This window comes from Corvus brachyrhynchos, unplaced genomic scaffold, assembly GCF_000691975.1.
Source record: "Corvus brachyrhynchos isolate BGI_N302 unplaced genomic scaffold, ASM69197v1 scaffold101, whole genome shotgun sequence".
In the NCBI taxonomy this organism is placed as follows: domain Eukaryota; kingdom Metazoa; phylum Chordata; class Aves; order Passeriformes; family Corvidae; genus Corvus; species Corvus brachyrhynchos.
The window spans coordinates 2,050,448-2,062,794 of record NW_008237239.1 but is presented as its reverse complement, the minus strand read 5'-3'; the positions used below and the strand labels follow the sequence as shown (position 1 = coordinate 2,062,794).

The window sequence follows — 12,347 nt, the reverse complement described above, 5'->3', positions numbered from 1 at the left end:
TGCTGCAGATTTACAGAGGCAGCACAACTGCTCTGTGCCAGGGACACCGGTCTGCTCCGCCAGCACTGCGGGGATCCTGCCTGTGCCTGGACATGAGACCTGCTGGAAGCCCCCACTGATGGTTTCTTGGCCAGTTCCCCAGTTCATAGTCCATTTAATGTGCTCACTGTGGATCTAGCGTGATGCCTGTACTTTCTTTTCACCAGGATCTGAACAACATGAAACAACATGTGAAATTCCTTCCCGCTATAAAACAGGCTCTTGCAGCCAAATGGCTGCTTGCAATGAGGAGAGAAATCACAGTGGTCCGAAGAGACCTCCAGCCAACATGAACTGTGTGTGCACTCTTCTCCTCTCCTGCCTCCCACCCCTGTGCTGCAGAGCACAGCCCCTTCCAATGCTGAGCGCTGCTTTAGAGCTCTCCCAGTCCTGTGGATCCTGGCTCCTGCTCCCGCCATCCCTGAAAGGACCCCTGGGTGTGAGTTATCCAGGCTTAAGGATTTTTAAAATATCTTCTCTAGCAGCTGTTGTCTCACATCCTCCTTTCCTAATGGTCTGGAAAGCATTTTCCTTATCCCTTGTCCAGTTCTAGCTCAGCAATCTGTATCCACTTCTTTGCTCTCCTTCCTCACAGGCTTGGCATTTCCACATGGTTCCTTGCCTTTGGTTTCCAACAGCCCATAAAGTCCTTTTTTATTGCCCAGAGCCTTATCGAACCTGGACAATCCTCTGCTGTCTTTGGCATCCTTCTTGGCTTTCCATACCTTGCTGCTATCGGGCGCTGTCTAGCCCCTCCATGACACATCACTTGTCTGTTTTCCCGTCCCTGCTGCAGTCTCCAGGCAGGAGGACTTTCAGCTGGAGCCAATTTCCTGTGTTTTCCTGACCACTCCATAAACCCTGCTCAAAGCTATCCCTGTCCCCACACACATTCCTCTGTCTAGGCCTTTCCCCCCCCGGGGCAGCTGCTGAGACAAGGGCTCTCCTGCATCACCCAGTGCACACACAGTGCGTGGTTCTGTCCATCACCCCTCGTCTGGGCTCCTGTCCCCCAGCCAGCACACCAACCCCCAGGGCCAGCAAACATCACCAATCAGCATGGGAGCAGCAGCTGGGATTCACACCATCCCAGCACACCGAGAGCCCCGTGCCACCTCTCCATTCCGCTGGCCAAGCCAACCCCGTGGTACCCCAGCACGGGCTGGCTGCCCTCCTGGCCAGCGTCCCCTGGTCCCTTGCCCTGTGGCTCTCCCGGCACGCAGCCCCGTGGGCACAGCTGACACAGGACGCCTGGCGCTGCAGAGGGCTGGCACTCGGCCACGGGCAAGTTGGACGCCAGGCAGATCACTCCAGCCTCTCTGGCGCGGCACAGCACAGCGGGTTCTCAGTCCCGGCGTGTGAGGCCCCACTTATCTGCTCTACCAGCTGCCTGGGCAGTTTTCCCAGGGTGGGAGAAGCCGATGGGAAGGCAATGGTTTCCTGCTGCAGAGATGGACCATGTGCGAGGGACAGACTAAGGAGGTGACGGTGTGACAGCCCCCAGTGTGCTGTCCCAGCAGGGATGGTGATGGCACCCCACTGGCAGCAGAGCCCCTGCCCTGCTGCATCCAGGCCACCCTCACCTCCCCTCTCTCAAGCACCAGTCCCGTAAGGACTGGCAGATGGAAACAAGCAACGGCTGGCTGACTTCAGCACACAACCCTGATGTCATCATGGAGATTGGAAGCCTCCAGGACCCTCTCTGTGGAAAGAGGAAGCAGGACAGAGCTAGCTTATTGGCTAGTCCCCTGGGTCCCAGGCACTGAGGCAGATTCGGGGCGAGCGTGGCAGCGGGGACCACAGTGGGAAGGGAAAATCCGAGCACATACTGAGGGGCCAGGGATGCTTTACCTGGGAGAGGCCATTGGACTTTGCCCTCTCTGGGTTCCCGGGCTCGTGTGGTGCCACACAGCCGCCCATTTTTGGCGTGATGCGTCAGCTGTGGTCATTTCTGTGCCGGGTGACTCAGTGGGGCCAAGGGAGCCTGTTTGCACCCGTGCCATGGCAACTCGCCACCACACATGGCCCTGCTGTGTGTGCAGGGTAGCCAGAGATGATGACGGGAGCCCTGTCCCATTGCCTCATGCTGATTGTATGTGATAGCAGCCATCCCTGCCCGCTCCGGCAGCAGCACAGCTTCCTGATGTTACCTCAGCCCCACTCTGCCAAGGGGAAGGTATGAGCTCTCCTCCTGGAAAAACAACTCCTTTGGTCTTTTGGGTTTTGTTTTTTTTCTTAATGCTTTTATCCCCGTGAAGGCGTGGGAGGGAGCCAGCCTGTCTCCTGGCCAGGCATCAGTGCTTCCCACGCTCCACCGACAGCTCGGGTGGCCGGAGTTCCTCACTTCTCTCCTTCCCCTCTCCTTTCCCTCTCTTTCTGCAGTGTGGTGTTTGCTGAGCAGCCATCAGAGCAGAGCACAGCTTCCCTCCCTACCCACTCAAGGGAGGCCTTGGGTGGCTGGAGCATTTCACACCCTGAGCAGGTCAGGCAGCCTGCACCACTTTCTACTGCAAACATTTCCAGCTCCTTTCCCGCTCCCAACCCAGCTCTGTTATACACACTCACTCTTCCCTCACTGGGACATCAGGTAAACCAGAGTGGGAAAAGGCATGACCTGGCAGCATGGCCAAGATGCTGGCAGAAAGGAGCCAAGCAAGCACAGGGGCTGTGAACACAGATTGCCTGCATAGATGGGCTGCAGCAAAGCTGTAATGACTGTAACGCTCTAGTGCAGGTTTTCCTGGACACAAGCAGTTAGTCAGCAATAGGCCTGTGTGTGGGCTGTAGCACCAAAATTCAAGGTCAGCTCCCAGCAGTTGGATGTTTAAGAAAGGTGGTGGTGTTTCAGGCCTTCTGATGCAGGGCTTTCAGTATAAGTGAATTGGGAAGGATTAGAAAAGAGATCTGAGGTCTCAGCAACTCTCTTCTCAGGAGTTTCACCCTTTTTACTTTAATAGCCAAGTTCCTCTGCACAGAGAGAAACTCCCTCTGACCTCTTCCCCCAGGGCCTTTAACATAATGCTCACCAAAAGAAGACAGAGGCTTCAGTGGGAAGTTCTTGCACCATTCCCTCTTGGAAACTCTCCCTGTTTCGTTGAAAATAACATGCGAGGTGTGAAAGTAAAAGTCAGCTCTACATGCCTGATGTCAACTTTTCTGCTTCCGCTCCTTGCTTAGGCAAGACACCCAGGACCTGGCAAACAACCCCAGGGCTTTATGCACCCAGCTCCTCTCCAGCACTGGATCACCAGCAACGGGAATGGGGTGAGGATAGAACAGCCTGTGCCCTCCTCTCCCTGCTCCCTAGCTAGACCTCAGTTTCCAGTACCTCAGTTCATGGTCCCATTCACTTCTCATTACGCCCCTGGTTGTCATACCCAGAGTCCCTCTGCCTTCAGTATTTTCAATGTTTGCTGGAGATGTTGTTCCCCATCTGGAACAAGGTTTGACCCTCCTTTTCTCACCTCTGCAGAGCTGTTTCCGTTGGTGAGATGGGGTTCCCAAAACCACTGCTTTGCAGCACTTGACGGGAAGTCCCATCTCACCACACAATCTTGCAGAGCTCTTGCTGCCTGACATCAGCTGCATGCTCCCTCTTACCACATGGTCTGGATAAGAAGGCAGATTTCTGAGGTGTTAGGAGATGGGCAGACACTTTTCTGACCTAAAAGATATCAGAGCTCTTTGAGCTTAACACAAATCAGCCTTAAAAATACCCAAAGCAGCGGTGCACTGGATACCACCCAGCTACAGACTGGTTTCATCCCCATGAACCATGCACAGCAAAGAGCAGGAAGCCACAGCCCCTGTGCCACTCTCTCCCAGCCAGGGGCTGCACAGATGAGACACAAAACCACCTCAAGGGAAGTGCTAGCAGTGTCACATCCGTGTCCCCATCAGCGCTGGTAGGAAAGGGTGAGTGGCCCTGTTGGTGTCCCAGCGAGGTAGCATTGAACCAGGCACCCGGCACGTGTTAGTCCAGATGTGACCCAAAGCCTGCAGCCACACTGCCAGAGCACAGCCCCATCCAGGGGCCGAGCCTGCTGCCTTCCCTAAGGATGACCCTAAGGAGAACCCTTCTGTAAGGCTTCCAGCCCAAGCTATCTCCCTTGCCAGCTGCAGGCACAGGGAAACATCTGTCCCCTGCTTCAGATTGAGGTCTGTCAACCTGTGCTGAGAGAAGGACACAGGGTCAGATGACCCAAACTGGCCATTCCTGCCTGCACTGTGCCCCCATGGCTGAAGGGCCCCCCAGCCCCCTTTCTGCCCCCCTCTCCTTTTCTCTTCTGTACAGAAAGTCACAAAGCCAGGATGAAGAGCAGCAGCAGTTAAGTTTTTAAACCCATCCTGTTTTCTGTCTTTGCCAAAACCTCTTCTGCTTCCCTACCCAGGGCGTTGGGGCTCGCCCACACCCAGCTGCCAGAGGAACTGTGATGTTGTTTGTTTTTTTGTCACAGTGATGAAGTGTTTATAGCAACTATCACTCCACAACCCACAGACTGATCTCAGCCCAAACTCAGGAAATAATGGCAGAGAAAGCACAGCCCCTTTCTTCAGGGTCACCAACAGTGGTGTTTCAGGTCACCAGAGCAGTGAAGCTTTGTGCTGGGCATCACCATGCTGTCAATCACCCAACAACTTTTGCTGTCCCAGACGGGCAGAAAGCTGGGATTTGCCCTGAGTTCTTGCTCTCCCTGCTGCAGGAGCAGCACAGCCAGGGCATCACCACACTGGGAGGGAAGGACTGTCCCTGCCTGTCCCAAGCTCCTGCCAAGGCTCAGACAAAAGCATCACAGATGAGATGCACTGGAAACCACACCGCTGCCTGTCTGTGCAGTCATACTCCAGGCCACAGAGATTTACTGTTCAAATGGAGAAAAGATTGTGTCTGCTGACAGCCCACCTCCCTGGCTGCTGCTGAGCCTCACTGAGCATCCAGGGGAGGCCTGGCTCGGGTGTGGATTTTCTATCCAAATGAGATACAGATGTTTCTGCTTCCTCTCCAAAGACCAAAGCAAGTTTTAAAAAAATCAATTTATCATATATTTTCTTTGACCGAGGCTCCTTGCGGATGTGACCTGTGCCTGAACTGCCCAACCTCACAGCATCAAGGCTGGATCAGGCAGGGAGTGTGGCTTGTACAAGCACAGCTCTTGGAGGGGAATATCCCAACAGCAAGTACTGGGGCTTAAAGCCATCTCAGTGGGAGCTCTTACTGTGGGGCAAGCAGAGAAACAGGACTCTAAGAAGGAGATTTTGGGAATCAATACCCAGAGGCTTGTGCCCAGACCATGCTTGAGGAACCCCTATTTTTTAACACATACATACATACCCCTGTGCAGCAAGGAGTGAGGCACCTGCAGGATCAGGCTTAGCTGCAGCTGCACAGGCCTGGCACAGCCCAGTTCCTACATCCCTCCACACACCCAGGACAGGGAGAGATGTCCTCGGCTACCACAAGTACACTGCAAATCCATGGCCAGGGACCAAAGTAAAAGGCAGCCCTGGGCAGCACACAGAGCAAATAGCAGCACACAGCAAACAGCAGGATACTGCCTCCTGCCCCAGCTGCAGCCACTGCCAATGAAAAGGGCTGGCATTTGAAGGGCTGGATCGCCCCAGCCTCTTCCTGTGCTATCCTTGCTTTTCCATACCTCTCACTGCTTCCCTCCTCATCCCTGCTTTCCTGGCCCCTTGTACTTGGAATAAGCTGCTTCTGAAATTGTAGCACAGGGCCCTGCTGGGAAGGACCCTGAGCCCAGTTCACAGCCTCTTTTCCCAGCTGGACACACTTACGCAAATCCCGAGGATGACAAGGCTTGTGTTTGCCATTACTTTAAATGCTTGAGGGAAAACACTATCTCACTGGCACACTCAAGGCTGCTGAGATTATATCACTAGTTTGCTTTGAAGCTCAGCTGACAGGGGAAAGCCATGCCCCAGTGCCCCAGAGGCAGGCTGGGTGCCAGTGGCTGTGCAGAGAAGGACCGGGTGTGGATGGCCAGGAGCCACGGGTCCATGGGTGCTGGCACCCCCGGGAGGCTGCTGGCAAAGGCAGCAGTGGGAGCAGGAGGTCCCTACGAGCCCTGGCTGGCTGGGAAGTCTGATGACAGCCAAACAGCAGTAGCCAGGGTTTGCCTTTGACACAGACGCCTGTGTTATCGGGGTGGGAGGTGAGGCAGCGCCTTGTAGCAATAAGCAAGTTTAATTGGAAGTTTTAAGATGCTTATCAGATCAGGCTGCTTCTGACACCGAGGATTTTGACAGTGGACATGTATCTCTGACCCCTGAGGGTTTTGGCCAAGTCCCAGGAAGGCTGACGTGACAGTAAAATGCAGAGCAGTCTCTAAGGAAATGCATGCATAAACTGTAGACAAAAATATCCCAGTGGGTGATGAGATATCTCTGAATATGTAAATGGAGTTGTTCAGGTTACGGAAAGACATGGTTAAGAAACCATTTTAGAAACATCCCTCAAGTTGACATCTTTGACATCTGTCAGTGCCGTTTTTCCAGTAGGGCAAAAACACTGAAACACGAAAGAGCAAAGCTCGTGTGAGCCAGCTCTTGCTTTCTAACACCACAGCTCTGCTTTCCCTGCTGAGGGAGGCTGGCTCTGCTTAGATGGCAACCTCCCGCCTCCCTTGGCCTTTCTGTGTGGCTGTTCAGAACAAAAGCAGCAAATATCAAGTTCTCCTGATGAGACAGTCAACCCCCTCCCAGCAAGACACCTCTCTGCCCCACCTGAGGGCACGTGGGGCCATCACACAGTGTGGGGCTCAATCCAAAGGCCACAGGGGCCTCAAGCAAGTGGCAAGCGCTTCACAAACGAGTCCCGTGGGACTCCTGTTACAGAGAGCACAGCTGCTACAGGAGGGAAGCATCTTTTCATTTATTAAAGACTGAGAATACAACTGTGGGCCCAGCCACGAGAGCTGGATGCCCAAAGCAGAGCTAGGTTTTGGCTGGAAGGGCGCAGTCTCCTCTCCAGGCAGCCTTCAGCAGTATCAGCCAAATTTCCTACCCGGCAGGGCAACCCAGCATCCCCACCCTGGCAGCACTCCATCTGGAGCAGAGCCTCTCTCCACACCAGCCCAGCCTTGGTTACTTATTGCTTTGAACGTGCTAGTCTAGTACAGGGTGAATTAAAAACAAAAATGCATGTCTGCTGCGGTGTGTTTGTGGTATCTTCAGGTTGTGCTGGGAACCCTGGACATCAGACCTGGAGAGGGATGGAAGAGAGGAGCAGGTGAAGTCAGGCTGGGCTGCGAGCAGAGATATCCCAGAGACAGCAGCGCTCCAGGACGGATCCTCTCTTTGCCAACGGGCCACAAAGCAATGGCCTTTGGCATCTGCTGCCAGAACTAAGTGAGTGCTGCCAGTCAGCGGCGGCTGGGGGCGGGGGGGGGCGCGGCGGCCTGCCTTTCCCACTGGCCTGAGGGAGGACAGCCCCAGCCAGCCCTTGGAGCCGGAGACACGAGGGGAGCTCCGAGGGAAGGACCAACCTGAGGTTTATTTGAAGGTGTGGCTCTCAGCTCCTCCCCGGCCGAACCCTGGAAGAGATGGAGCGGGGTCAGCATTGCCATGGGATGGTGAGCACACCGGCGGCTGCAACTCGCCGGGAGACAGGAGCCCTGAGCCCCCTCAGTCCCTCCACAACCCCGTCACAGACACCCTACCTTTGGGCCCAAACAAGGCAGCGTAGCAGGGGTGGTTGCAGTAGGGTTTGCCATCGTGCTGCAGGGAGAGAGAAAGAGCATCAGCCCCACCAACCCTTCAGCTCCACCTCTGCCTGTCCCAGCCCTCAGTTGCAGGGGACAGGGACCTCCTGAGCAGCAAACCTCACCTCTGCATGGCCTCCAGATGTCAGGGTCTTGTTACACTTCTCACATCTCAAGCAGGGCCGGTGCCAGTCCTTCCCCAGAGAAGTCACCTTCTCGGCTGCCATGGAAAAGAGGTGGGTTAGTTGAGGCACCGAACAGGCACGAGTTAGTTTTGGCAGATTGGTTGCCTTGCCATCAACCCTTGGGATGACATTTTTGGGCATTTTCTGAAGTCTGCCTGCCCAGGACAGAGGGCACAGTGTTCAAACCCAAGTGTTCGCTGTGTACACACAATGCCATACACATCCAGAAACACGGATCTGCAGCAGCAGTGCCACGCCCAGGGTGAGCATGGCTGCATCCATGAGGATGGACTGACTTCTACTCCATCTTCCAAAGCTCTGAGGACCTACCTCCTTGCAACAACAGCCTGCACGGGGATTAATTTCTCTGCAATGAGCTGGAGCCCAAGAAATCACTAGAGCTGGCAGAGGTGAAAGGGGATGCTGGCGAGGACTGAGGAGGCAAAGCCATTGCCACACCCTGCCAACACAAACCAGTCCCCTCCAGCCACAGCTCCGATTCTGCTGGCACCATGGCAAGCCAGAGCAGAGCTGGAGCCTGGCCGGGGTTCAGGCAGCCATGGGAGGGACAACATCCCGGAGCCAGGACATGTTTACAGAGAGGGGGGGAAACACAAGGGTGGCTTTTAATTGCAGCACAGCGGGGGAGAAGGGTATTTTCTGCAGACGTGTGTGCTCTTCGTATTGGCAGCAGAGCTCCTGGGAATTTGTTAAGTGATTAAACAGGGCTGTCCACAGGAATCCTGTCAGAGTCCGGTCAGAAAACTGTCCCCATGCCTGCAAATGGGACCAAGCCAGTGTGGGTAGTGCGTGCCCTAGGGGGCCCTTGGCAGCCTGAAGCACCTCTTCTTTGCAGTCCAAATATGCCCACAACAGCCTGTGCAAGGAGCAAGCTGATGGCTGCAGAGGTGGGAGCGGGGGCAGTGCCCAAATGTCACAAGGCAGCCCTGCTGCCATTCTTCAGTGGCACAAAGGGCCTCCTATGCCCGCAGCCTGGCAGGGGCAACAATGTCCTCCCCCTGGGCACCCCTAGGAGCCCTAGCCTGGCCCGTGGCAGGACCCTCCTATCACAGGGTTTCTGGAAGGAGCACAGCCTCCCCATCTCTTGCACACGCATTTGCACCAACACTTGGGCAGGAGCTCTGCTAAGGCTCAGTACAGCACTCAACCATGAAGGCAGAATTCCTGCAAACCCCATCCCTACCCCTCTCAGCACCACCTCCTCCCCTCCCCTGCTCTCTACAGACACGATTTGGCCCAAAGCAGCCTGAGGCACGCCCAAGCAGGACTGCCAGGCTCTGAAAGCCTCAGGGTGCCCCAGAGCAAGGCTTGCTCTGCCTTCTCTGCCAGCACTTTGGATAATCTGCAGGCACAGAAATGAAGCGTCAAGCTTGGTCCTCCAACAGCTTTTGAACCCTCCTCAGCCTCTGCATCAACAGAGACATTTCGTAATAAGTGCAAGTGAGATAAGTGCAAGGTCAAACCCCTCCTTGGTCAAACGGTCCCGTCCCAGCTCCTCCACGGCCGCACCTGCAGGCACAGCAAACCCAGCTCGCCCTGAGCGGGAATGATACAGACCCACAGGGAAAGGCACTCACTGACACCAGCACCTTGGTGGCTCCTGATACCAAGCCACATGGGTGGATGAAGCACCCCAGGATCCTGAGTCGCAGGAGGGAGCCACAAACTGTATTGTGCCAAAACCCCCATCTCAAAGCCTGGCTGCAAGCAGTGAGTTCAAGGCAAATCAAAGTTTCCCAGCCACAGGAACCACAGCCCCAGCAGCCCTCTGGGCAGCGCCCACGCCAGCCCCGGCACAGCTCCCCAGGGTGGGCATCGCTAACAGACAGAGAGCAGCTCCTGTGTTTGAGCCCCCAGCTCCTTGGCAGAACACAAATAGTTGGGGCACATGCACAAGCAGAGCAGAAATAAAGCAGAGAGAGAAGTCAGTGATGGCACCTGGGTTCCAGATCCCTCATCTCTCATAAATTAGAAAGCAGGGAGTGTGTGTAAGCTGCTCCCAGCAAACCCCCTCCAGTTCAGCTATGCCAGGCAAGTGGGGAGGTCTGGCAAAGGAACCTGCCCATTCCAGCAGCTGATAGCAGAGTGAGAAGCTCAAACCCCACAGATATCCTCAGACAGGATAGCAGGTCCATGGCCCCAGAAGGGGCAGGAGCTTTGGGGCCCCAGTTTGGAGGGAAGATATCTGCGGGAAGCCCAGCAGCAGATGGCAGCCCAACAGGGCTCACACCTACCCTGCAACAGCGGCTTAAAAATACCACCCCAGAGGTGTCATCCTGCTGTGCTAAACCACACAGAACAACATGTGGGTGACCCCCTGACCCAGGAACTTGCTGGAGGGCAGGATTTGCCATTGGGGAAGGTGCTTGCTTCACCTGCCCAGGCTTTCAGAGCAGCAAGCTTTACCAGCTGGGCCTTTAGTCTCCAGACTGGCTCAGGGCTGCGGGCTGTGCTGGGAAGGAAGTGGGGTGAGCACCCATGCTGCGCTAGAAGCACCCAGTGCAGCCTGTGCTCTGCAGCCAGGCACCTCCTTGGGGGTGGATCTATAGGATCATCCACCCGGGGCACCTCGGGGACCCACAGCCCAGGGGTGAGCAACTTTGGGGTACCCCAGGAATTTGCAGAGATGGGGTGCGCAATATGGGGGCACCCAGAAGCCGGGGTGCCCGGAGGACCCACAGCGCGGCGAGGGGCAGCATCGGTGCCCGACAGGTCCCCCGCGGTGCGGGCGGCTGGGGAGGGGCAGGAAGCCCTTACCGAAGTAGACCTCCTTCTGGCAGCGGGGACACTTGGGCATGGTCTCGGCTCGGCTGGGCTCCGGCTCCGCCCCACCCAGATGTGCGCCCCGCCCGCAGCTGGAGGAGCCCGCCCGGGGAATGGCCCTGCCAGGGCTCCCGAGACGGGGTCCCGCACCCCTCCCAGCCCTACAGCCCCTGCACCTCTTGCCCCCTGCTATCCCTCCAACTGTACCCTTTGCACCCTTTGCAGCCCCACACCCCTTGCACCCCAACCTCCACTGCCCCGCACAGAGCCCTGTCCCCTCTGCGCACCAGCTCCCTGCCCACGCTTGTGCTGTGCCGGTGGCCGAAGCCCCGCTCAGAGCGGGAGCTGTGATTGGCATCTGTCAGTTAACCACACTCCCAGATAAGAATTCATGGGGTGCTGGCCATCTAGGCTCACCCCCTCTGAGCACAGACGTGTTTTCTCCCAAGGAAATGTAAAAGTCAACCCTCAGGCAGGGTTTCCTGCCCGTGGGGAATTTCGGGGTGCGAGATGGAAGCAGGAGGGAGCTGCAGGTCTGTAACCCCCCGCTTGCAGGACATTGGGAATGGCGTGGGTGCAGGACATGGCTGCACTCACTGTGGAGAGCCAGCCTATCTGTGTCACTGACTTTGTCATTTTATTAGGAGGGAGGACTTGTTGTTCCTTTGTGCTTGGCTGTGAAGGAAATGAAAAGCCTATCCAAAGGTCTGTTTTGTATGAAACAATCCTCCCCAGGGCATGTTGCTGTGCTGGAAAGGTCATGAGGGCTTGTGAAACCCAGCGCCAGGACGCCTAGTGACTTCGTCCCGAAATGCGAGGCATCCCTCGCCGGCACAAACAGGGCCCTGCTGACACCGGATCCCACCCGTGGGTGCAGGAGGAGAGGCAGCAAGCTGTGTCCAGAGGTGAAGTTTATGTTCAGCTGGGACTGCTTTATGACCCAGCCTGGCTCCAGCACCCTCCTTTCCCAACACAATCCCCCTGCTGATGCTCCCTGCTGCTGCTCCCGGTCTTTCACCCCACATTTGGCAGCCGCACTGCAGGCTGGGGAGCACCATCCTGCTCCAAGGGCAGCACTGGGCTCAGCAGGGTGGGCATCACCCACATTGGCGGGACGTCACTGGGATCAGCTCCCAGCTAAGGCGTGAGTCATGCTGAGATGCTGAGACAGTGTCTTACAGTATGGGAGGGGAGACTGTCCTGCAAGGGCCTCCACCCTGCCTCCTCCCCATTCTTCCTGCCCTGAGGCACCAATACATGCAGGCACCCATATTTCAGCCACATCACATCCCCCTGTACCCAGACACAGCTTTCGGTGAGCACCCAGCTGGGTTACCCAGGCCAGGACCCCTTCCCCACACCACCACGGGTGCAGCTGGCACCCTGATGATATAGGGGACAAGGCATGTCCTCTCCCCTCTCTGGTGGCCCTGCTTCCCCTCCTACATGGTGCCAGGCTGCTTTGGGGCCACTGACTGGCTCGGACAGACGCCTTCAGCTGCACTCCCTTTTAAGGCAGATTTTGTGCCTGCCGGCAGCTGAAAACTGCCTTCCTGCAAGTCTCCTCCAGCTGGCCAGCCCCGCGGCCAGGCCTCATGGACCACACCGCCCCCATCCT

At 56.4% G+C, this 12,347-nt stretch overlaps 1 protein-coding gene across 1 annotated transcript; it reads right to left on the bottom strand.

The window, feature by feature from the left end:
* Positions 1-6,907: 6,907 nt before the first annotated feature.
* Positions 6,908-10,812, bottom strand: CRIP1 (cysteine rich protein 1). Its single transcript, XM_008630186.2, has 5 exons — positions 10,724-10,812; positions 7,886-7,980; positions 7,719-7,776; positions 7,545-7,592; positions 6,908-7,261 (listed from the first exon to the last, which is right to left on the bottom strand). Exons 1-4 carry the CDS (start codon positions 10,761-10,763, stop codon positions 7,552-7,554), a joined length of 234 nt encoding a protein of 77 aa, XP_008628408.1. The 5' UTR covers positions 10,764-10,812; the 3' UTR covers positions 6,908-7,261; positions 7,545-7,551.
* Between the last annotated feature and the right edge of the window lie 1,535 nt (positions 10,813-12,347).